The sequence below is a fragment of the Lepidochelys kempii genome, chromosome 13, assembly GCF_965140285.1.
Source record: "Lepidochelys kempii isolate rLepKem1 chromosome 13, rLepKem1.hap1, whole genome shotgun sequence".
NCBI lineage: Eukaryota > Metazoa > Chordata > Testudines > Cheloniidae > Lepidochelys > Lepidochelys kempii.
In genome coordinates this window covers 15,921,078-15,945,602 of record NC_136392.1, presented here as the reverse complement: position 1 = coordinate 15,945,602, position 24,525 = coordinate 15,921,078, and the positions used below count along the sequence as shown (strand labels likewise).

At 42.2% G+C, this 24,525-nt stretch overlaps 1 protein-coding gene across 3 annotated transcripts; it reads right to left on the bottom strand.

Annotated features, from left to right (window-relative positions):
• Positions 1 to 1,505: 1,505 nt before the first annotated feature.
• On the bottom strand, positions 1,506 to 17,871 carry KCNG1 (potassium voltage-gated channel modifier subfamily G member 1). Of its 3 annotated transcripts, XR_012154680.2 has the most exons (4): positions 17,439 to 17,624; positions 8,416 to 9,220; positions 4,689 to 7,876; positions 1,506 to 3,889 (listed from the first exon to the last, which is right to left on the bottom strand). XR_012154680.2 is itself a non-coding variant. In XM_073309392.2 (3 exons), the coding sequence occupies exons 2-3, from the start codon at positions 9,172 to 9,174 to the stop codon at positions 7,106 to 7,108; spliced, it is 1,530 nt and encodes a 509-aa protein (XP_073165493.1). In that variant the 5' UTR covers positions 9,175 to 9,220; positions 17,820 to 17,871; the 3' UTR covers positions 3,932 to 7,105. The 3 variants fall into 3 exon arrangements, 2 of the variants coding, with proteins under 2 accessions (XP_073165493.1, XP_073165492.1); XM_073309392.2 differs by lacking the exons at positions 1,506 to 3,889; positions 17,439 to 17,624 and adding an exon at positions 17,820 to 17,871 and having other exon boundaries at positions 3,932 to 7,876; XM_073309391.2 differs by lacking the exon at positions 1,506 to 3,889 and having other exon boundaries at positions 3,932 to 7,876.
• Between the last annotated feature and the right edge of the window lie 6,654 nt (positions 17,872 to 24,525).

Genomic DNA, 24,525 nt, shown 5'->3' with positions numbered 1-24,525 from the left:
TTAAGGTGCTAAGATTTTACAGTGCCAGAACTAACTTCAGAGAGTCACATGGGTATACAAAGCCTATCAGCAGGGCTACAGGGTAACAATGTGGTTGTGGTAGCTTGTATACATGTAACACACATTCTGTAATTAGTCTGTTTGGGTCTCTGTGCTTCTAGCTAGGACAGAACTTTATTTCTGTTCAGGTGACATTCATTTCTGGATTAGGTGTTTGAGGCAGAGAGGAGGCAAAATAGCTATTGGACAGAGAATGAGGAAAGATCTGCCAATATCATGTGAGCTTGCTAGCTTTCCTCATCAGTAAGGGCTGTAGCTTATCAGCTGTGCTTTCAGCATGGTTAATGGTGTCCATGGTGATTTCTGTGGAGGATTTCAGAGAATATGAGATAATGGAGCATTCCAAAGAAAGGCAAAAGAAACAGACACAATAGTAGGAAGTTGTCATTTTATTAATTATTTTGGGTCAGATTCTGAACTCCTTCTTTAATCAATACACAGACAAAATGCCCATTAACTTTACTGATGATGGTTAAACTTGCATACACTGGTGGGTCAGTGCCAAACAGATAACCAATATTGTCCCAAAGGGACAGTAACAGTACAAGTCAATACAGAACATGCACAGAGCCTGCATGCTGCAGTGAACTAGGTTGAATTTTAGAAGGATCTCATCTAGTCTCTGTTGCACTCCAGGTTTTCAGACTGCTCATTACCATAGCATCTCAGAAGGCAATGAAGGAACAATGATAAGTAAATGAGCTGGTGGGTCTAGCGTTAGGCATTTTAAGCATTAGTATAGAAATATGCCCTTACAGGCTTTTTTCCCAGTGTGGGGCAGGATTTATAAAACATGACTCCAGTTTCATGCCCTGTGACACTACCTGATCTCTGGGAATGGCTCTCTTTGGGTATGTCTACACTGCAATTACACACCTGCAGCTGGTACATGCCAGCTGACTCAAGATGTTTTAATTGTGGTGTAGATGTTGGGGCTTAGGCTGCATCCCAAGTTCTGGGATGCTCCCACCTTGCAGAGTCCTAGAGTCCGGGCTGCAGCCTGAGCCCAAATGTCTAAACCGCAATTAAACAGCCCCTTAGCCGGAGCCCCTTAGCGCAAGTCAGCTGGCATGGACCAGCTGTGGGTTTTTAATTGCAGAGTAGCCAGACCCTTTGTGATCTCATGTTGGAGATCTTCTGTTGGAGACTTCAAACTCACTGTTCCATAATACACTCTACATCCTAGTTTTAAACACTGATGGTTTGTATTTCTGAGACACGAGGCCTAATTCATCTCTGGGATAACTGGATGCTGCAGCCCTGCAAAATCCTCCATGGGATAAGCAATTGAAAAGGGCTGTTAAAATGCAGCAGCTGGGACATCTGTTAATTCAGTCAGTTCCAGGCTGCTGATTAATAGTATAGCTGATTGATTGATTGATTGACTACATTTATAGTTCATTATGAAAAATGTTCAGAACACCAAATAAAAAAGCTTAGCCAAAGTTTATTGTTTAAGACATAGTAGTACAATATGAAACAGACATACATACCTCTCCTTTTGGAAAGAAATGTTTATTTCACAGCATTTTCACCTTACACAGTAGGTGGTCTTCAAAATATACCCCCAAAGTCACTTATATTTATACTACTGTTGCTTGCAAGTTAGAATGCACTTTGTGTCACCTGAGATCCAACCCACCAGTTTGCCGAGTTCCTTGTGGTTCTGTACCTTCCCTTATCTCTCTTTTGGATACTACATTTTAAACCAGTTGCCCATGAAGTTACCAGGACAAGGACATAGAATGAATGTATCTTGCCTTTGACAGCCTTTATATTTGCTAATGGCAAAAGCTACATTTAGCTTTGCAGAGTATGGTGGGGTATATATCTTGACATAAGTGAGCAGTGGAAAACATTGTGGGAAAGATGTAATACAAATTGGTTAACATAACTGCCCACATGCTGGGTATAATACAGTATTAATCTGGTATGCTCTACGCCTAACATATATGTGTTCGCTAACAAGGTGTAAATTAAAATGGCCATGTGGACAGTCCCTTCCACGACCCTAGAGTAAACAGTTCAGGTTCTAGTTAATACCATTGGCTGATCTGTTCTCAGAGATTCCTCCTCCCATCTTCTAATTTGTATTTGACACTCTTTAAATTTCGTTTTTGATTGAATATGTTCATTTCAATCTGCACAGATTTGGGAGTATGCTGTCCAGTTTTCAGTCTGTTCTGCTGTGCTAACTTCTACTGGCAAATCTGTGAGTGGGATTTGGTGTTTCTTAGCTTTATCAGAAATATTTATCAGTTTCTTTGTTTTTTAACTCATTAACTTTTTTTTTTTAATTCCTCTCCTATAATATAGGGTATAGTTAATCAGTGGTCAGTCCTGAATCTCTTAGTATCTGTTATCTGCTACTGTGTTATTTAGCTGCTCTGAGTTGATAGAGGCCAGCTCCTTTCTGGGCACTACATCTGGATTTAATGGGCACTATGTAATGAATAGGATGTTCAGTAAGCAATTGAATGGGGGATGAGGGATGGAATTGGTGGTACTGTACAACTGAAGACTTAAACTGTTGTTCAAGGGTTAGTACCTCCTCACCTATGATAGGGTATTTTTATTGAAGTATCCTGTAAAGACTAACTCTTATCAAGAGACAAGAAAAGCAGTGGAAAAGAGGTACTGTTCCACCACAGCAATTTTTAGTTTTACATCAATCTGAACACTCAGCTAAACTCTGCCCACACGTCATGAATGTGCAGGATGTGCCAGTTTTCCTTCTCAGACACGTGTACTAGATGATGCATGAATCCATGACTCAGCCCTGCACAAAAGGTTTTTGTTTAATAGGACATAGCCAAAGGCATTGAATATTCATATAGGAAAGACTGAGAGTACAATGGAATGACATTACAGTGGGACCCAATTCCTACATCTGCCACAAAGGGAGATTTCCCTGAGTAAGAATTGCAGGACACGGTTCATGGTGAAGTGGCATTGAGTAAACCTCTAGTAAGGGAAGTATAATGCAAGTCTCCCATTCTTCCAAATGCATGGCAGTGTGCAGATTGCCACTGCAGTCAACGATCCACATCAAATGATGTTCAGTGAGGGAAAATCAAAGAGAACCTCACTGTATCTCTATTTTTTTGCTATAGAAATGTGTTTAAATGATTTTAAATATATATTACACTGATCTGCTGAATTTTATTTTTTGCCACTTTTGAGAAAAGTGGGAAAAAAGAAGAGATTTTCAGGAGTGTAATTTAATGAGTTGTCATCCTAATTGGAAATGCAGGTCTCTGCGGGGATTCTTCTCTTCACTTGAACTCCCCATCTATTTCCTATTCATTCCTTCAATTTCTCTCCCTGATTTCTTCTCTTCTCATTCTTACTTAGTTTTACAAACAATTTTAAAGTTATGTTCTGACTGGCAGGGGGAATGCGTAAGTTTCTGGCTCTCAGAAACACATGAGAGAGAGAGTTCCTGTACTCAAGCTGGTGAATTGGCACTTAGAGCCTAAGGGTGCACTAGAAGTACATAGGCAGATAGAGAGATTTTGACTCCTGACTAATGCTCTCTTCTGTAGCCAACCTGCTTCAGCTAGTGATGTTCATTGCCCAAATCCTCTCTCCCAACTGGTAGTCACTTCCTACGTGGGACCTCAGAACGTCAATCACCCATGTAAGTTCTCCCACTTTTGCTTTCTTTGCACCCTCTTCCATCCCTCCCTTCTTGCAGCCAGGCATGAGAAATGTGTCACCAACAGAGGATAAAGGTGAATGAAAGTCTTCGTCCGCTCTGAGATTTACTCCACTATTGCATCATCATCTTGCTCCACTGATGACACTTCAGCTGCTTGTAGTAGCCAGCCTGCATTATAAGCAAGCACATGAAAATATAAAGAAAGCCCAACTCTTTATTCATCAAAATTAATATAGCTACTACCATTCAATTTGAAAATATACATACTATTGCTGTATATACAGGATAATACAAATAGCAAAGCGAATCCAGCTCTAGTAGGATATTTGACAAGTACCACTTTTTATCAGTGGCAATTTAAACAATTCCTTTGTACTTCATGAAAGCACAGAGTGTTTTTAAAGGAACTTTTTGTTAACTTCACATGCTGTTAAAAAGCAAGAAAGGAAAGCTATCAGACTCAGTAGCTGTCAGCTGTGTGGCTGGAAACATTTCAGAGTCAGCTTTTGAATCAATCTACAATTTCATAAATTTGTCTACAAATTGAGATAATACACTGTAAAGAGTTATAATAATTTAAAATCTTCAGGCTTCACAGTAGAAACTGGAATTCAGCATGTGGGATTCATGCTAATGTTGTATTCCTAAGACATATAGCTGTATTAATTTAGCATAAGAACTACAGTATGTATCACTTTGCTGTAAAACATAAGCAATTTGTTACAATGATTCATAGTACAACATGTTGATTCTCGTACAAGTTATTTGTTGCCAAGTGCAAAATTACAATGGGCTACATCCTGAAATCCTTACTTGTTTCCTACTCAGGCAAATCCCCCTCCGGCTTGGTGCTTAGTACCCACCCTTAAGGATTTGACTCAAGTCATGACTTCAGGATCTGGCCATAATTTTACAACAGAAAAAACAATATCTGAAATACACTTACTTAACGCTGATTTAAACTTACTTAACGCTGATTTAAACATAAATTGATGAAATTAGGCCAAATCCTCAGCTGGTGTAAACTGGCATAGCATGGAGCTCAGCAGAGGATGTGGCCCATAATCTCTTGATTCATGTTTATTTTGACATACAGCTTCTCCTTTAGGGCCCAGTCCTGCAAACACATACAAGTAATTTTACTCTTTCAAATAGTCCCATTAACAAATCCTTTTATAATGGATGCTAATACAAAGGAATAAAGACCTCGAGTGCTTGTGTTGTGGTTAAAGTTACAGCTGGTCAAAACATTTGGAATTTTTTTTGATGGAGAAGGGACTATTTTTTCATGAAAAAATAGTCCCTGTTTTTTTCAACTCTAATTAAAGCACAAGAATGGGGGTCAGCTAGGACTATAACCCACTTCTTCTAGGTCACACAATTGCTGTGACCTTGGGCTACTCATTTGACTCATCATGTCTCAGTTTCATTGGAATATTTACCTGTATCACAGCAATTTTGTGAAGCTTCATTCATTAATATTTGTAAAGTGCTCTGAGAACTCTGGTTAAAAAGTGGTAAGGAGGTTTGAACTATTATTTCTTAGTAGGAAAACATAAGATGTCTATTATGATAATTGTATACATCTAATATTATTTTATTATTATTTATAACTTAAGTCAAGTCACTGTAACATGGAGACTTGGCCATTCAGTGTAGGCCAATACACTAGGTTTCACCTTTCACAGACAAAAATTCAAGTGAAGATGAGTTTTGCATTTCATCCCCAACCTCTTTGATATAAATGACAAAACCATCATACAGTTTAACACAATTGAAAGTCCCTGTTTGAGAGAGATCAGAGACCAGAACAGGGATTCTGAAAAATAGGTTTAAGGTGAGATGGCAGAGATGCTGGGAACTTTCATATTTCTTGGCTCATGACAGTTAATGAACAGGAAATTGACATTGTTCTTTTAAACTGGGAAACTTCACCTAAAGTTAAGATTTTCAACACAATACACACTCTCTAAGAGACAAATCAACCAATTTGATTTCTTTGTTAAAGTTCTGGACTTTGTCTCTTGAGCTGCCATATAGCCCAAACCTGCTCTGATTGAAATGAATGGGAAGTTTGTCATTGACTTCTGGGGGAGCCAGATCAGGACCCAATCCTGAAAGCCTTATTCACCCATGTGGTCCCATTGACTTCAAGAGAACAACTTGTTTTTGGACTAGTAAAGTAAAAGATGCAGGATCGCGCTTCTTTAGTTGTCTTTAAGTTTCCCAAAACAATTTTTCTTCAGTGCTATGATGCCTGCTACAAGTAACAGTGAAGGAAGAGCTAATTAGCTGAAGGCTTTCCACCTTATAGTCTTGAGTCACTGGAGACTGACTTAGTCTCCCATGACTCAATTGGTATTATTTCCTTTTTACATCACTGGCAACTTGTTGTAATACTCCTTGATTTTTTTTAAAAGAAGCCAGATGCCATACAGTCAATGCACAGCACCAGAATCAACCTGATTAGTAATGCTGCAGCTTCATCTAGAAACAGAGTCTTTTTAATTTCTGTTTTCTATCTGGTTTAAAGGGATAACATTGAAACAGACATCATTACTATGATGTTATCATGCACATTTGGTTTAATTTGCAGCTAGCTACCTCCTTGTCATCTGTACTGGATGTCACAAAACGCAAGACCCTCTCACCCATCACTGGGAATATTTTGTTGAACTATATCAGAGCTACAGTATAAGCCCATTTAAGTTTTGGAGCTGCTGAGCTATAAGTAATTACATCTTCAGCACATGCCTGTCCCAAAGCACGCACAAACCAATAGCTCCTCTTCATTGTTATTGTTATTTTCAGGAAAGGCTCACAAGGAAAATACTATGTTTGCCTGCCCTAAATGACACACACCTGGTTTAATCCTCTCCAAGGGCACAATGGGTAATTTACATACTTGGTTAATTCTACTACAGTCAATGGAGGTACACTGGGGATGAATTTAGACTTGAACTTGTTATCTTTATAGTATTTATATACATGAAGAAACTAAAGAAAAACTTATTTAATTATCAAAATTAATACCTACATAATGTCTTGGTTGGAAAAGGGTACATCACTTTATATTACAAATACAACACAGCCTGTGTCAAGTATGTATTTTACATTGTTCTCATTTCAGTCAGAGAACTCAAATTCCTAATATCCCACTGCATGATCTCATGGGGAAAAACTGTCTTAACTGTACATTTTGTTGAAAAGAAAAGAAAAAGCCTTTAATAATAGGCTTTTAAAACCACATCAGCTTGATGGCTAAAACCCCCTTTCTTGCTATTTGTATAAAGATTTCTTTAAATGCTTCCAAAGCAAATGGTAAGATGGGATCTCTGACTGCATAACTTTGCCCAATATCAGACAATTATGGCAACTTAAATTTCAGTTGTTGTCCCTAGTCTCAGAAGAGATACTGGGAAATAAAATGTCACTCCTTTGTGATTCATTACTTAGCTGAGACTTAGTTTTTAATAAGAATTGTGCTTTCCTGAACATGAGTCTTTCCTGCTCTTGCTTCAGCTCAATGTAGGAGCGTGAAAACGTGTGGAAGATGGAGGTGACTGGAAATGCCATGAGGAGAATGCCACTCAGAATGCTGCTTAAAGCCACCACCTGGCCTGGAATGCTTCTGGGAACCATGTCGCCATAGCCTACTGTTGTCATGGTGATTACTGCCCACCAGTAGCACGCAGGGATGCTGGTAAACTCCTGTGAGTCCGCCATCTCATTCTCAATGACATACAAGAGCGGCGCAAAAAGTGCAATGGCCACGCAGAGGAAGAGCAGCAAGAGTCCAAACTCCCGGGTACACCTGCGAGCGGTGAGTCCTAAAGTCTGCAGGCCGAGAGAGTGCCTGGCCAGCCGCATGACATATAGAATCCTCAAGGCACGGAGTATGCGGAGCACCAGACCTACTTTGTCCAGATAGATGTTGCCAGAGGTTGGCTTTTTAAAGCCCACCGAAGTGGTATCTACTAGTAAAGTGATATAATAGGGCAGAATGGCAATAATGTCAATCAGGGTTAACGGTCTCCTCAGAAATACAAACTTGCTCTTTGCCTGAATGAATCTCAACATGAATTCCAAGGAAAACCATGCCACACAGACAGATTCCACGATGAAAATATTGTAGCACATCTGGGAGCATTCACCCTAGAAGAAAGAGAAGGAGTTTATACTAAGTAAATGAACAGTCACTGTTTTAGTTGGTAAAGTGACAGGAATGATATTTTTTTGGTCTTTAAAGCCATAATATTAAATGAATTGAAGCTGTATTAAGGGGTAACCAGTTTGGCAAATCCGCTGAATTACAAGCTAAATACAAAACTTACCAGACCCCCAATACTTCTTCCACTGAAGTCAATGGCAAAACTCCCCTTGACTTCAGAGGCAGTGAGGTCTGGCTCCAACTTCCCTAGTTTCTATCAGTAATTATGGTGTTCTTAAGCAGCACAAACAAAGCTTCAAAAATTCATGATATGGCTGTCCAGAAGAATGCATATTTACAAAATGTTTTTGTCAGAGAAAAGTGTCATTTACAACTTTCAGTATCTTTATCTACAGGCCTTATCCTGCTTGCCCTGAAGACAATTACAAAACTCCCACTTGCTTCAATGGGAGCAGAACTAGGCCCTGTATTTGCTTTACTTTTTCCAAAGAGTGATGTTTTACCATCCTGAAAGTCAACTTACTCTCTCCTCCTCCTCTCTTAAGTCGGGCATGGTGCTGATGGATAGGTTCACTGCAGTAATGGTCACAAACAATACAGACAAACATGCAAATACTTTCCCAGGAAGCCCCGACTGAGGCCTCTCCACCATGTCTTGTAACTTTTTCATGCACAGGCTGGCTCTTGTCTCTTCCACTGTTTCACCTGGGTTTTCATTCTCTATGAGGTCGTCCTCCCTTTCGTTCATTTCTGTAAACTCCTCCATTTTTTGCAGATACCTCCTCTTGCAGCACCATTCCAGACTGTCCTCCTCAATGCCCCAGTAGAGCAGCTCCTCTTGGAAAGAAAGAGCGCACATCTCTCGCATGAGCCGAAGCTTCCCAACCCGCAAAAATGTCAGGATTGTCCTAAATGCCCCCGGGTTGCGGTCGAAAAAGAATTCATTGCACGTCACATCGTAATCATCGCAAATGTTTAAAATGTCATCAAAATTATTACAAAATTTCAGTTGGCCCAAGCGTGTCAGGGGAAACTCATCAAGTGTGGTCCAGGGCAGCAAGTATTTAATGCCCCCTACATTTATGATGATATGATGCTTCCGGTCCTCAGGTTGAATGCTTTTAAAGAGATCCTCTTTAGGGTGAATTAGCTTGGCTCTTTGGTAAAAAACTCCCTTGAGGGTTTCTGTTTCTGGAAAGAACGTGTGGTTGAAGGAGGTATCTGAAGCACAGCTCAGGGCGCTATAGTCATAATCAGAATTTTCTCCTGTTAAAAGAGTCATTTTGGAAGCTAACTTCACATCCCTTAGACACTCCAGCAAGAGTATTCTGCAACAAAGAAAATACAGATGTTTGGTGTTAATGTATATGTTTGCCCTCTGGATCTGAAACAAAGATGGTGATTGAAACTTGACTATCTATAGGGCTGCTAAAGAAATCACAGAGAAAATGTATGCCTGCAAGTGGCTCTGTATATTTAGCAGAATGCGAATGTAAAAAAGAAGTTATCGCACAGACATGTAGAGTTCAAGTGTGTGGTGCAGAAAAGGAATTGGAAAAAAGCATTCCTGTTTGTTTACTATATGTAAAAATCTTCTTAAATATTTTAGTAACAATTACGTACATATAAAAGAATCCGAAGTTGATTATGATGAACTTCACTAAGTATCCTTGTCTGTTCAAGCAGTCTTAGACTGCTTTCAAGGAAGTCAAATGGAAACAATGTTGACAAAACATTTGCACTGCTATTCATATATAATGCTTGCCAGTTATGTGTAACTGGACATATAAATAGCATGACAGCTTGCTCTCTGGAGCCTCAAACCTTATTCAGAGAAGATAGTTTAATAACTTTATATGAATTTCATACAAATCATATACTATTCTTTGGATTCAATAATTTTGTTTAATAGACATTGTTCTCACTGTACTGCTAATATATTTAATATAGTTGGAGCAAAGGTACCTTTCTCTGTCATTCTAAGAGTCTTCAAAAGGTTCTTATGATATGGTTCTGAAAATATGAAGGAGCAAATTCTGCTCTCAGTTACACTAGTGTAAATTTGGAGTGACTTCACACAAGGAATGGAGTGATCTTGGGTTCATGCCCATATAAAAATTTGGCCCTGAAACTGCTAAACTCTCTCTGCCTAACTTGCTGCACTGCAACATTCACTTGAATTACTTTGGAAGGTGGCTGTCACATAAGAAAGGAATATGCCACGCTGGCTCTAGATTTCTCATCTGTATATTCAGCCACATTTAACATGAGTAGCTATTTAATTTTATTGGGTGGGGGGGGGAAGTGTTTTCACTGAAAAACAATTGAGTGCAATAAATAACTAGTAATCACACTTGCTAGTCACAGGCTCACAGAGGGGCAGCAAATATTCCATGCTCCAGCCTTCCACAACAATATATTTTTGCTGCATGTGCTTGGGACACTTACTCTGTCTCCTTTAATGGGTGGGGAGGGAGACAGCAGCGACAGTAGGCTCCATTAGACACAGAACTACTCTTCTCTGGTGTTAAAGATTATGAATGAAGCCATTTATTTTAAAAGCTTGTATACTTATAGCCAGAAGCACCACAAGTATCACGCTGCAGAACAGCTGCATTTCAATCTCAGCATGATGGGCTGCTCATGCATGTCCAAATTCTCTGTACATGGCAGACTTTAATGTTACCATTATCTCAGCTATTCTCTACGCTGAAGTTTAATCCCCCTTCCGGAGCTAACCTTTTCCTGTTTCCTCATGGCAGATGGACTCATGTTCTTGGTGGAGTGATACCTTCATGCCTCTGACACCTCTCAGTATAAAAGGAATTCAATAATCACCTGCCCTTAAAGAGAAGATGGAGGATCCTGGGTAAGGAAAACCTATGTAGAATACACAAGTATAGCCAAAGCTTCATTCAGATCCTGCTAGAGCCACAGCACTCTTTCCTGGCCTGAGGTAAGCAAAGAGGGCTTTGTCGTCTTGTTTGTATCATGGAGTAGGATCTCCACTGCTGCTCCCCCGTGCTCCATGAACACAACTCACAGGAAAGGTGCCAAAAACTCCTATACGTTCAACTTTCCCTGCCTTATTACACAAACTCTCATTCACAAAACTGAGCTCTAAGTTGTTCTGTCTTGGCCAGGAACATACACGTATGGCAATGCCCAAGGCAAGAGAAATACAATTCTAAAAAACCTTTGGAACTGAAAGGTGGAGAGCAAACAAAGGGGCAAATCCACTGGTTGTTAGGCAAGGTTCAGTAAGTGTCTTGCCTGAATAAAGACTGAGTAATGGGCTATTGATTGACATGTCATATTTTCTGCAGAAACATTAACACAAAATGTAATCCTATGTAAAAAGACACTGTCAAGGTTCCTTCCCCACTCTGAACTCTAGGGTACAGATGTGTGGACCTGCATGAAAACCTCCTAAGCTTACTTTTACCAGCTGAGGTTAAAACTTCCCCAAGGTACAAATTAATTTTACCCTTTGCCCTTGGATTTCCACTGCCACCACCAAACTTTATCTGGGTTTACTGGGAAACATAGTTTGGACACGTCTTTCCCCCCCAAAATCCTCCCAACCCTTGCACCCCACTTCCTGGGGAAGGTTTGGTAAAAATCCTCACCAATTTGTATAGGTGACCACAGACCCAAACCCTTGGATCTTAGGACAATGAAAAAGCATTCAGTTTTCTTACAAGAAGACTTTTAATAGAAGTAAAGGAATTACCTCTGTAAAATCAGGATGGTAGATACCTTACAGGGTAATTAGATTCAAAACATAGAGAATCCCTCTAGGCAAAATCTTAAGTTACAAAAAAGACACACAGACAGGAATAGTCATTCTATTCAGCACAGTTCTTTTCTCAGCCATTTAAAGAAATCATAATCTAACACATACCTAGCTAGATTACTTACTAAAAGTTCTAAGACTCCATTCCTGTTCTGTCCGCGGCAAAAGCAGCATAACGACAGACACAGACCCTCTGTTTTTCTCCCTCCTCCCAGCTTTTGAAAGTATCTTGTCTCCTCATTGGTCATTTTGGTCAGGTGCCAGCGAGGTTACCTTTAGCTTCTTAACCCTTTACAGATAAGAGGATTTTTCCTCTGGCCAGGAGGGATTTTAAAGGGGTTTACCCTTCCCTTTATATTTATGACAGACACGCTCTGGGAAATTCCAGCCAATAGTGAGATTATTAGTGAAGCTTCATGACAAGTGACGGTTCTCTGCCATTACCTACTGGTAAAGCTGCAGAGTTCAGATAAGCTAATAAATCCTGTATAGAATGACAGCTGCACTGCAAAAGTTTGCACCTGCAAAGAACAGAGGTCAAGAGGTGCAAATTTAGAGGTCATTTTTCAAAGATTGGCTCCAAGGGTAGGTTGGTGTTAGCTTCTACTTCTCAGAGAATGCTTTTACTAACAACCAAACTTGCAGTTACCCTGAGATATAGTCCTACCATATAAAGCATTCCCATTGACTTTACAGCTAGTCTACTAGTAAAGTACTCCTGAGATGATGTTCTCTGTGAGAATGATGCCCTGGGGAATTCAGGCTATAACTCCTGCTGAGATGTGGGAGACCCTGTCAGATGCTGAACTGACACCCACACCCCCTCCTTCAGTGTTCCCCAGTGTTCTGTTTCAAAAAAATGTTTTATTCTTACCAACTTGACTGTGTCTATTGTGGGGTTGGGCCAAAGGGAACGCTGATACGTTTACAGTTCCTGGAAATTGTGAATAACCAGAAGAGGAGTTATATTAACCGTTTTCCCTTCTGAGGTAAGCAAAGAGGGCTTCTGCTATATCAGATGATGTGGGTTAATAACAGCTTATGCCCTTAATTGCAGCCAGAAAAAAAATGAGGAGGCAGCTAATCTCTGTGATTGGTTTGCTCTCCCAGTACATCCACTGATACAACGTGAGGAAATGGGAGAAAAAATGTAAATGTTATGCGTGTGTCAGGCTTGCACTGTAACCCACAGGCACCAACTGTGAAATCATTAAGCCATAAAAATGCGTTTTCATTGCCTTCCCACCTCTGTCTCTGTATGTGTGCAAGACAACAGGCCAAATTAATCCGTGATGTAACCCACTGAATGGCTGGGACTATAAAACTTGGCCATTGGCTACCCTTTTCCTGTAACGAGAGGTTGAGAAGCCTAGATAGTACAACTAGATGCTACAATGGTGGATGCCTAGTAGATATCCATCTCTACATCTCATTTACCTCACATGCAAAAAGCACAACCTCCCAACCATCCCTATGTCTGGCTGAAGCTGAACACAGGCAAGCCACAGGTGGTAACATTTGGAAGGTGGGAAACACTTTGAACAGCTAGCTATCACTTTTTGTTTACCCTCCATGGAAGAAGTCTACCCCAAAATGGCCAAACTGGTCCACAACATAAGGTCTTCTCAATGCTGCTGGACTCATGGAGAGTGATGAGCCACAAAAATTATTTTATTTAGGACTAGCCAGAAAACTGAACCCTACCCTCCACACTAGGCTATTACCACTGGATCTAGGTATGAACACTCCATCATCAGCAATGCTTCAATAACTCCAGAACACAGCCGCTTTCTCTTCAGCAACACCAAATTCGCCAGGAGCACTTTGTTGCATCCATCCATCCCCGTTCCACTCACTACCCTGATTTCCTGTGGAATACTGTGCCAAAACTCAGAGCTAAGCTTTATGGCCTTACAGGGGATTGTCCCAAGGTACCTCAGAGAGCGCTGTGACAACACCACCCTCCACAGCTGCTTTTCTCAGGAAATGTGGAACTGTCAACGTCCAGGATGGATCTCGTGAAAGCAGAAGACAGGACATTCTTGGCAACAGGGCCAAGTCTCTGGCACTCCTTACTGGGGAAGACCAGAATGGCCACATATTCCATAATCTTCAAAATGAGGTTTAAAACTCACTCCTTCAACTTGGCATTCCTGGAAATGTGGCAGAATATGACAAAGAAGGGGGAAAAAAAGGGAGGAGAAGGAGGCAAGAGAGTAGAAGAAAATCAAAGATAATAAAAAACAAGCCCACAGTCCCTGACTGTGTGAAGCAGGAAGGAAAATGAAACAGTACAGTGTTAGTATGTGCTGTTTGTATTATTCCTTGGGAGGCACGCCTATGCTATGGTTATAGGTGTTGCCAGAAGACCAAGATGGTCAGGAGAAACATGACCAACTGCAGATTTCTGTTGCTGAAAAGCTCATCAGCAATGAGCAAATTCTATTCACCTCTCAAGGAACACTATACTATAAGCAAATATTACGAGTGTGCTTTTTCTTTAAAAGATAGGTAAATTCAGCCCTTGTATTTGTGTAAAGTTTCCATTCAGCAATTTGACTTCTATGCCCTTTTCAAAGAAAATGTCAGTTTGAAAATTAAAAATGTTCTGTGGTTACAAGGAAGCTACAACAAAGCTCGATAACAACCAAGTCCATCCTTGGGGTAACTCTACTGGCTGCAGTGGATTTATACCAGGAATGAACTTATCCCATTTCAGCCCAACCCAAATAGTGTATAAAAGCAATAAGCTACAACCATATTTTCATGACACACAACAGACCAAGAACCAAGCAACACTACCATGATAGCAAATCAGCCTTGTACCAGTTCCACAAAAGCACCGTAAAACATCAATTTCAATTAAGAGATGTTTTAAGTCAGACACTGCATCTGAACATTAACGCATTAGACAAACTAGTCAGCCCAGATCAGTAATTATTCTGCGTGATGAGACAGGTCAAGCTCTAAACAGGTCCTCTTGTATTAGCCTGCTCTACAGAAACAGCTCTGGGTAATGCCCAGTGATAAAAATCCACTGGCTCCTTTCATTGCCTTTGAGACAACACTCTCTCTGTTCTGAGTGGACTGGGACTTGGGAAATGTGGGTCCTGTTCCTGGCTGTGCTGCTGGCCTTTTGTGTTACCCTGGGCAAGTCACTTGTCTCTGTGGCTCTCTTCCCTCTCACCCTTTTCTGTCATGTCTATTTAGCTTGCAAGCTCACTGGGGCAGGGGCTGTCTCTCACTGTGTTTGTACAGTGCTTAGCACAATGAAAGCTGTGATCTTGTTTGTGACCTCTACGTGCTACTGTTATACAAGTAATACATAATAACAAATATTCGTGTGTGTGTGTGTGGGAAATATCCTTGGTTAACTTTGTTAGGTTGCAGTTGTGTGTGTGTGTGTGTGTGAGAGAGAGAGACAGACACAACCTCTTCAGAAATATCTCATGCTCAGTTTGTATGTTCTTATCAATTATGTTCAGTAAGTAAACCAAGTTAGAAATCCATTTGATTGCTCTGATTATCCCCACAATTGAGGGAGACTATCAGACTAATTAAGTTAGGGGGAAGGGATTATTAAGGATGCCCTTCTAAAGCAAACAGAAACAACTAGTCACTTGTTAAAACTCCAGTTCCAAATTTTTCTGAATGTCCTCTGCAGCATTTTGATTTCTGCAGTGCATCTCTGATGTAATCAGAAATCCTGCAAGAAGCCTTGTTACTGTTCTGTTGCAGAGACAAGTCAAAGTTGTGCCTGGATAAATAACAACAGTGCTAGGGGGACATGGGTCCTATAAAGCCTATAAAGTATCTGAATAGTTCCCCAGACTTCTGTCCCAAGTCTGGTTCCTAGTACTTCTTACATTTGCTGCTGTTTACCACTTCCTCTTGTAAAACATGTTCCAATGCAGTACGACTACTTATATAATTACCTCTCCAAAAAAGGCTCTGCCATAAAAAGCTTTCCTGCCATTTAAAAATTATCCCTGTGTTATACTTCTCCAAATGAAAAAAAAAGGAAAAGTTCCATATGCTTCTCAGGCTGTATTGGAAATCCAGCTTGTTATTCTCCAGGACCTGAAGCTCATCGATCCACCATATGGCGCTCACACTAGAACACCTGTCTGAGGCTACCATTCTGAAATACTCCAGACTGCAGGGACACAACAACTTATGTAGTGACAGGGTACTCAAACTTCTACTCTACTTACAAACACACCCTAAACATTGCAACCTAAGGAAGTTCCTCAGCGATATGTTTCCCCCACTAGATTAACTGTTATTACTTCTCATCAAAACAAGACTTGGAAAAGTTAGTTTCTGACATTAAAATCATATTAATAAATATATCCTATGAAAATAAATAAGCACATATCTGCTGCTCTGTTTGATCTGGTGCAAGCAGTTATACTTAAGGCCAGGGCATGTTATGTTGTGCTAACCCACAAACTAAATGCTGACTTTCCTTTTATTTGAGCATGTTACTGAGACTAATGCTTCTGTCAAAAAACAACCAAAAGAGAAGCAACTTTGCCAAAAAAGAATCCCTATCTTCCTCAGAGATTACTTCAGTATTGATTATAACTGATAACTTGCTTTCTTACTTCCAAATAGTTTTTTCATTGTAAGGAATTTTAAATGAGATATTATAGTAAATTTTAAGCAGGGTTTTAATAAGTAAATGAGATTTGTAGTGTGTTTATATAGATATAAACAATTAGTTCACCTTTTGCCATCGAAATGAAAAGTGAACACTGGGTACTCATAGTACATATAGTAGCTTTCCCCCCCAGTATAACCCTTTCTGATGGATAAATAAGACTGAAGCACACTACTACTTGTTAAAAACAGCTTTTAAGACAATAAACACAAAACAAACAAAAAGTCATGAAATTAACAGGATGAAACAGAGAACTTAAAATAATTAAAATGAACTGGATAAAGGACAATCAGAGCCCGGGCAAAGGACACACGACTCTGAAAGTCAGGAAATCGCACTGTGCAAACAGACAGCTCAGAGAGAGGGAACAAGACACGGAGAAGGAAACAAGGAATGAAAGCGGATGTAAATAAAAAGCCATGTCTAGCTGATGGATTAGCCGAGGCAGCTGTCGGCGAGGCTCTCAAAGAAAGGAGGGAAGGAAACAGAAAATAGGCTGGAAAGCAGCGGAAAGTTCAGGAGCTCCCGGCACTTTCACTACCCGGATAAGCCACTTTAATGAGCTAAAGAGCCATTATTTTAGTGCAACAGTAGGAAACGGAGGCCGGGTGAAGGAGCAGGATTCCTCCTGTTAAATCCCTGCTGAGGGCTAAAACCTGTTGCTTGAACGAGATGTGTATGAGTCTGAAATCATCATCCCAATGTTCCGGGGAAACGATCAAAGCCTCCGGCCAAGGGGCAGCCTCCCAGGGCTTTCCGGCCGCGGCGGTGGCTCTTGTCCCATGAGTGCTGGTGACCTGGGGACTGGAGCGAGCGTAAAAAGCAGCTGGCTGCCCTCTGGTCTCTTTTTGTCTCCACCGATAAACAGCCTGAAAGGGAGAGACCCGGGGAGGGGGGACGCGCGCTCAACGCTCTTCCAAGGAGCCGCAGCCAGGCAGGGCTCCAGCCCCGGCGGCTCGTCGCGGGGGAGGAAAGTTCGCTAGAAACTTGCCCGGGAAGTTCCCGGACGCGGCTGGGCAGGGAGCCGGGGAGCGCAGCTGTGCGGGAGAGGGGGGCCGCGCTGGGCAGGGGAACGGGACGCGCTTACTGTGCTGTGGCGGCTCCGGCCGGCTGGGTCCGTCCCCCGAGGAGCCGGGCAGGCGTGGAGGAGCCGGGCAGCAGGAGCAGCGAGCGCGGCGGCTCCGGAGGGAGCCTGAGCTGCGCTGAGCAGGGCAGAGGCACCGCGCCCAGCGCGCAGGCGGCGGGGCTGGGGCTGCGCCCACAGGACGCTCCCTGCTCCAGTCCCTTTGACGGAGAGGGACAGAGTCATGGTAACCGTGGCTCGCGTCGCAACCGGCGGCTGCCGCAGCAACCAGGGCCGCCCGGGAGCCGCCGGCACGCTCCGGAGAGTCGGGCACCGCACGGGCAGCCGGCAACACCCGCCAGCGACAGCCGCGCACCCGCGCCACCCCCGGCCCATGCAACCTACCGCAGACGCGCACGGGCGACCGGCGCGTGCCCATCCCGCACAGGCAACAGGCCGCCGCACACTCTGCAGGCTTGCACCCCCCCTTCCCCCGCGCGTGCAACGTGCATTGTGCTCACACGCACACACACCTATGAACATGTATTGAGTAGGACAAGCCCCACCTGAATCCAGTTCAGGTTCAACATGGACACAGGCGATAGAGGCCCACACACGCCGCAGGCAGTGGCATACGCCCACCATAGTGCACACGCTGGGCGCAGGCATACACACCAACAGTGCATCCAGCGGGCAGACGAACACACTTTGCAGGCACACATGCAGCATTGCTTACCTGCATGCATACCTATATTGCCCAAAAATACGCCTATGGACATTGTAAACTCCGAGGAGGGATACACACACTCTGTGTATAGTATACCAGCATTGTGGTAGGTATTTTACACACAAATATAAAGACAAGTTTTGGCCCATTCTAAGTGTGTATGTGGATTGGAAATACCTGCATACAATGTGCATGTTCCCTGTGCAAGCACAGGCATGTACATAGTTCATGTGCAGCACATTTGCACACACTACATCTTCATGTTAAAACTGCAGAGAAATTGGCCAAGCTACCTTCTGAGAATGTGTATTTTGCAGATATTTGTTACACAGACTTTCAGTTTTTACTTTGCCCACATGCCTCTGAGGACCTGACCTGACTGGGAGTGAAGGGAGGAGCTGAGCATGTCTTTCCACAGAAGCAGTTTGTTTGCTACATACATGAGATACTTTGCACCTTCTGCACCAAACTATTTAGGGTGGGCAGGTGACTGCCTAGAAGTTTATTCGATTGTTACAGGCTGTTCTCCAAGGAAAATCCAGGTCCCACTCAGATGAAACCTCTAAGGCCTCAGGCTCTCAGTGCTAAATTGATGGCAACATTTCACCTTTTTCTTCTGCAAACACTAGCCTGCGTGGTTCTGGATGCGGAAAAGCTGGTGCTGTGCCCTGCAGTTGGGCCATTGTACCGCATGGTGTCGCTGCACTGCTGTTTGCTTAACAGGGTAACCTCAAATTGATAACATTTTTGTGAAGTTGTGGGAGACAGCCAGTGACACATTGGTTGCATCACATAATACTATTGACAGTAAACCCTTGGTTCCATCCCCCATTCTGTGCCAAGGCAACTGAATGCTATTTAAAAATAGTCAGAACAAATGACAATTAAAAATATAAATCACATAATATAATCCCACCCACACCAATAAAAACTAAATGAGTATTCATACGTATCATTCCTATGGCAAGTCACAAAATTTGATTAAAATTAATGATCTCCTATTCAAGTTTTGAAAAATACATGACTCACCGTCCTTGCTATATTTCTCACGAAAGATGTATGGTCTAGCAGATAGGTAAGAATCCCTTATACCGTATGTACAGATCCATTTGTATGGATTTAATCTTGATTTTAAAGGAGTATTTCTTTATGTTAAATGTTGGTTAGGTAGTTAGGGAACTGGACTGAGATTTAGGGGATCTGGGGTCAGTCCCCAGCTCTGCTGCAGACTTGCTGTGTGAGCTTGGGCAAAACACTTAATCTCTCTGTGCCTCAGTTTCCATCTGTAATGGAGATAATACTGTTTCCTTTTGTCCACCATCTGTTTTTCTTGTCTGTTTGGGCCTCAATCCTGTGAAGAGACCCATGAAGGCATACCCCTGGACCCACATGTAACTACTTGTAGGACTGGGACCTTAGAATGTAAGCAGCCTAGGGCAGGGACTACCTCTTACTATAAAGTATTATGTACTGTGCCAAGCAGACACTGGTGCCAGAAATAATGCCTGAAGCACTGGAACAACTAATCAAGGTGTTTGGTGAGCACTGTGGTCCCAGACAGAATGACACCATAGAGAGATACTGGTTTTTTGCCTGAAATCAAGAAGCAGAAGAGGGAATAGAGACTTAGTTTGCAGAGCTGAGAACTCTGGCATTCACATGTAACTTTGGAGACAAAATACTTCCTTATTAGAGACAGGATCATTTGTGGGACACATGATTCTGGCTTAAAGGAAAGATTGAGAGAAACAGATCTAATCTTCAAGAAATGTCTCCCATAGCAAGGGTAACTGAACTGCGCAGGGAAAGATATACAGGTTCAAGTTAAAGGAATGCAGGAAGCAGGTCAGAGAGAAACCTACTGAGAATGCATCATGGTCCATGGAAAGCAACATGAAAGGCAGAAAAAAAAAAGCCCAGCCAGGGCAGCTGTTCAAGAGGTGTGGAAAACAGAGCCACTTTATGTCCCAATGCTGCAGCTACCCCAGGAAGAAAAAAGTGACACCACATGCAGTGACTGAGGAAGTAGAGACTTCCAATAAAGAGTGTGACTTTAGCAGGTACAAAGACTCTAAGTGTATATGTACTGCAGAAGAAGGTTTCCAGCCATTCAGCTGACATTTGCAACTAAATTATAAGATCAGCGACCTATTTGATTCCAGATGGATTGTGGAATCAGCTGCAATGTAATCCCAGCAACACTGATAAGCAGCAATATTAGTCTGGGGAAGTGCAACCAAATGCAGGTGGTGTACAATAAATTCTGAGTCCAGTGAGCAAATGCAGGCTGTAGATAAGAAACCCATGTAACAAGAGATATTATCACTTGGAGTTTATAGTAATTGGCACACAGGAATACCACCCACTAGCAGTTCAGAGCGGGCCAGGGATTTGATCACAGTATAACACCACAATATTCTCAATGTGACAAGGAGGGATAATAGTCACCCAGGGCCCTGTCTAGCATTCTAACAGCAGATAAGGATGTATTTCAAGAAGGTGGATACCTAGAGGCAAGAGTAAATTAGAAATAGAGCCCACATGCAGCCTGTGAGACTACCGAAATGCAGAGTGCAGTTAGGCCTAGTGGAGCCACTGAAGAAGGAACTGGCAAACCTGCCAAGAACAGGCATCATTGCACCCACTGAAACGAGTGCAGAGTGGATCAGCAGCCTAATAGTGGTGAGAAAATCTTCAGGTAAACTGAGGATTTGCATGGACTCAAAACCACTGAACAAAGCATTGAAAAGAAGTCACTACCCATTACCAATAATTGAAGACATACTGTCTGATTTATCCAGACAGTATGTCTTCAGTTGTGCACAGTTTGTGATGGAAAGATGACAAGCTTTTGGCAGGACCTGCTGGATACAAAAACCTATGGGCAGCAGCCCCACCTCAGAGGTGTTCCAAGGTAAACCAAACCAGGTACTTGAGGGATTCCTAGACATGAAGACTGTAGCTGTTGACATTCTTATTGTAGTAGATGTCAAGGAAGAGGCAATCCAGGATCATGATATCAATCTGCAACAACTCCTGACAGGTGTCAGGAGTGGAATATTAAGCTGAACGCAGACAAGGTGGGACTGAGGTCCCCTATATTGGATGTTTGTTGACTTCTGTGGGACTCCAGCAGGATACTGAGAAGGTGAAGCCATTAGGGAAATGCCTAGGCCAGTGGGGAGTGGAGTTCAGTTATTGATAGGAATGGCCATCTATCTTTCCAGATTCTGCACACAGCTATCAGAAGCCTGTGAACTCTTGAAACAGTTAATGAGCCACAATGCAGAGTGGGAATGGCCAGAGACACAAGAACTGGCTTTTGAAAGGAGTAAATGAAATGTGAATCACCAGTCCTCCAGCCTGACAACCCAGAAGAGCAGCTAGCGCTACAGTGCGATGCCTCAGAAGGAGGCTGAGGAGCAGCACTGATGCAAAGCCAGCAGCCCACAGCGGACAGTAGAACAGTTCATACTCCAGAGTTGGCTATGTCGTAAGGAGCAAGTGCTACACAAGATCACCCCCTACTACTAGGATTGGGATGAGCTCTGTGTGGAAGACGGGATTGAGGGGTTGGAGAAACATGACTGCTTCCCATGTGGAGTAATTTCTTGGAGCCTAGTGGGAGGTCAATAGCCAGTACACAGAAGCAGTTAAGGGAATACCAAAGTAGGCAGGCAGCCTGCTACAACAAAGGAGCCAAGAACCTGAGGCCTCAATGCACAAGTGAGCGGGTCTGGTTCCAAACTGCCAATAGCCACAGAAAGCAATGGCAAAAGGCAACAGTCCAAGCTGGTCATATGCAGTAGTTACAGACTCAGGACAGTGGTGGAAATGAAACTTAGACAATTGCATAGTAGTGGTTGGCAGCTGGCACATCTAGTCAGACAGGGCCAAGGCCAGGATCAGAAGGATACAGAAACAGCCTCAGCCATTGGCTGACCTAACCTAGGAGAGTTAGAAGAAGTGAGGTATATGACCAATATGGAGGACCAACAGGACACCACCCAACAGAGTGACGATAACACCAGGATGGAAACAAGTTCCCTACCAATAACAATAACACAAACAAAAAGTGTGAGACTGGCTCAAAGGCTAGCATGCTTGAAGGACTCTGATGCCTAACGGTAAAGGTCATATCCCTAAAGGTGGTCTATGAACTAGTAATCTCTGACCTTATCAAGTCCACAAAGGCTTGCACAAAAGACACAACAATAATAAAAATTGAAAAAGGAAATGATGCAGCAACCTCTTGGAATGATGGAGAGAAGAGCACAGGTTGCAGAGGGAAGAGTTTGGAGGAGGCACCAGGAAGTCTGTCTGTGTGCACATGGCTGAAATGCTGGCTACAGTTGCAACATCTCTGTGAAAAGTTCCTCTTAATAAAGATCCAGTTTACTTTTAGAAGCAGGGAGTGTTTTAATGTTATTACGTAGACATGGCACATGAAACACTATGTTGCTAAAATAGTATAATTCAACAATTATTTAAAATGGCTAAATATGTACAAGGCTCTCAGGGTCTGCTTCTCTTTCCCCATCAATCTGTGGCAGTTCTTTTGATCCTTCCCTCCTTGCAGCTATCAGACTCAGTCCTGTCCCACACCGTAACACACAGCAGAACCAATGAACACCAATCTCAGGTCTACTTGACCAGGACTGTAAAACTTTAATGGGGTTCTGGACAGAGCGAGCGGCAATCAGAGAGACACCATGATTTACGTCCTGTGATTTATTTCTTGTCATGTAGGTAAATCTTTTTTCTGGGTTACGTTTGTGCCTATCTTCACCTCCATCGAGGGTAGGGAAGGCCATTTATGCAGCAAAAACACAGTGAATGATTGGTCTTTTTGCACAATATTAACTAATGAAAATAGGTTTTTGTTAGCCTCGCAGAAGCATGGAGCCTAAATAATTCTTGTTTATTATTATTCCACCACTGAATGTGTGAACCTTTTAGTTATTGTAAGCCTGTTGTTGAGTGTTGGGTGCTAACATTAAAACTTCCGAGAGAAGAAAAAGCATGCATAAAGAACTTAAACACAGGCAAGGAAAACAAGGTAGCTTCTGTTTTGATCCTGTAGCCTGTATATCTGTTCTGTTGGTAAATAGAGGACTTTGATCTGCAGGATGTCATACCAGCATCTTTCATGAGTAGTGAATTGACATGTTAAACAAATTCAAATACATGCCCATGAAGATGATGAAGAGGGGGCTAACATTTTTTCTGTAGTGATAAATTGACGGCATGTTTGACTGTCTGGAGATTTCCTGAGAAACCAAACACTCTGTGCTCCTTGAAGAATTAACATTGCTGCAGAGGAAAATTTTAATACTTTTTTCATGACTTTTTGTTGCTTGCGGGCTGCCTTTCCTTCTGTTCCTTTGAATGCTGAAGTTGAAGTGCTGTTCTACCTTCTCTCTGGCTGCTGCAGATAATTCTAGCATCACTCTGCAGTCAGGAGTGATGGTACCTGCAAAACAGAGTATTTCATCTTTGTGGCACCTCTGCCTTCTTGCTCCCTAAATAAAATAGGAGAACAAATTCATTTCTTATGAGGTAGGATTAGGATATCTGCTAAGTCAAGTAGTGAGGGGTTCCAATACCAAGCTACAGACCAAGAATTATCCACACAAAATTATTCAGCAAACAATTTCAGCTAATGAGTACACTAAAGAAAAATGCCATCTGTTTGAGTGTACCTTTGTAAACAGAGAAGGAGGCAAAACTCTTTGACTAAATTATTCTTTACAAATTGTTTACCTGGTCTTAGAAATCCCAATACTTCTGCCTCTAACAGTGCAGATGTTGTTCAGTGCATGCACCAGATGTTAGGTTGACTGATTGACTCAGTGGGTAACACACACAGCCTACAGTCATTTTGGAAGCTTATAATTGAGTCAAACTTTTGCTCACACACATCAGAATGGATTGGGATGCACAGGGACAAAGAGTTGCTTTCTTCTAATACTAAGCAAGGGTCCATTAATAGAAATAAAGAAATCTGTCCCTCTATTTCCAGGCATCAGAGTTCCTTTCAGAGCCTTCCCCAGGTCCACTGCTTTCTGCTACTTTATTAAAGAAACAGCACACCTATCTCATGCTTTTAGCCTCTGGGGATGCAACACCTGAGGCACAAGCACCTCTTACAGCCACTGTGGTGTTAAGTAGTGTTCCAGGCTCCAGTCTCACTGTGTGTGAACCTGAGTGGGATGGAAGGGGGTTAAATGGGGGTAATCAGAATGAAGTGTGGAATTATGACCTGCTCTAAAACTCATGAGGTATAGGCTCAAGAAGGGACAGTCTCTCTGATTTACTGTAAGCAGCAGAATGCAGGGCTTCAGGCAGAGTCTGTTCTTAGGTGGAAGGAATTCACAGAAAACA

Bases quoted from the DNA above. Each gene is read 5' to 3' on its own strand.
- KCNG1 (XM_073309392.2), bottom strand. From the start codon at position 9,174: ATGACTCTTTTAACAGGAGAAAATTCTGATTATGACTATAGCGCCCTG. The intron at 7,877-8,415 runs GTAAGTTGACTT...TCTTTCTTCTAG, and splicing joins TAAGAGAGGAGGAGGAGAGA to GGTGAATGCTCCCAGATGTG.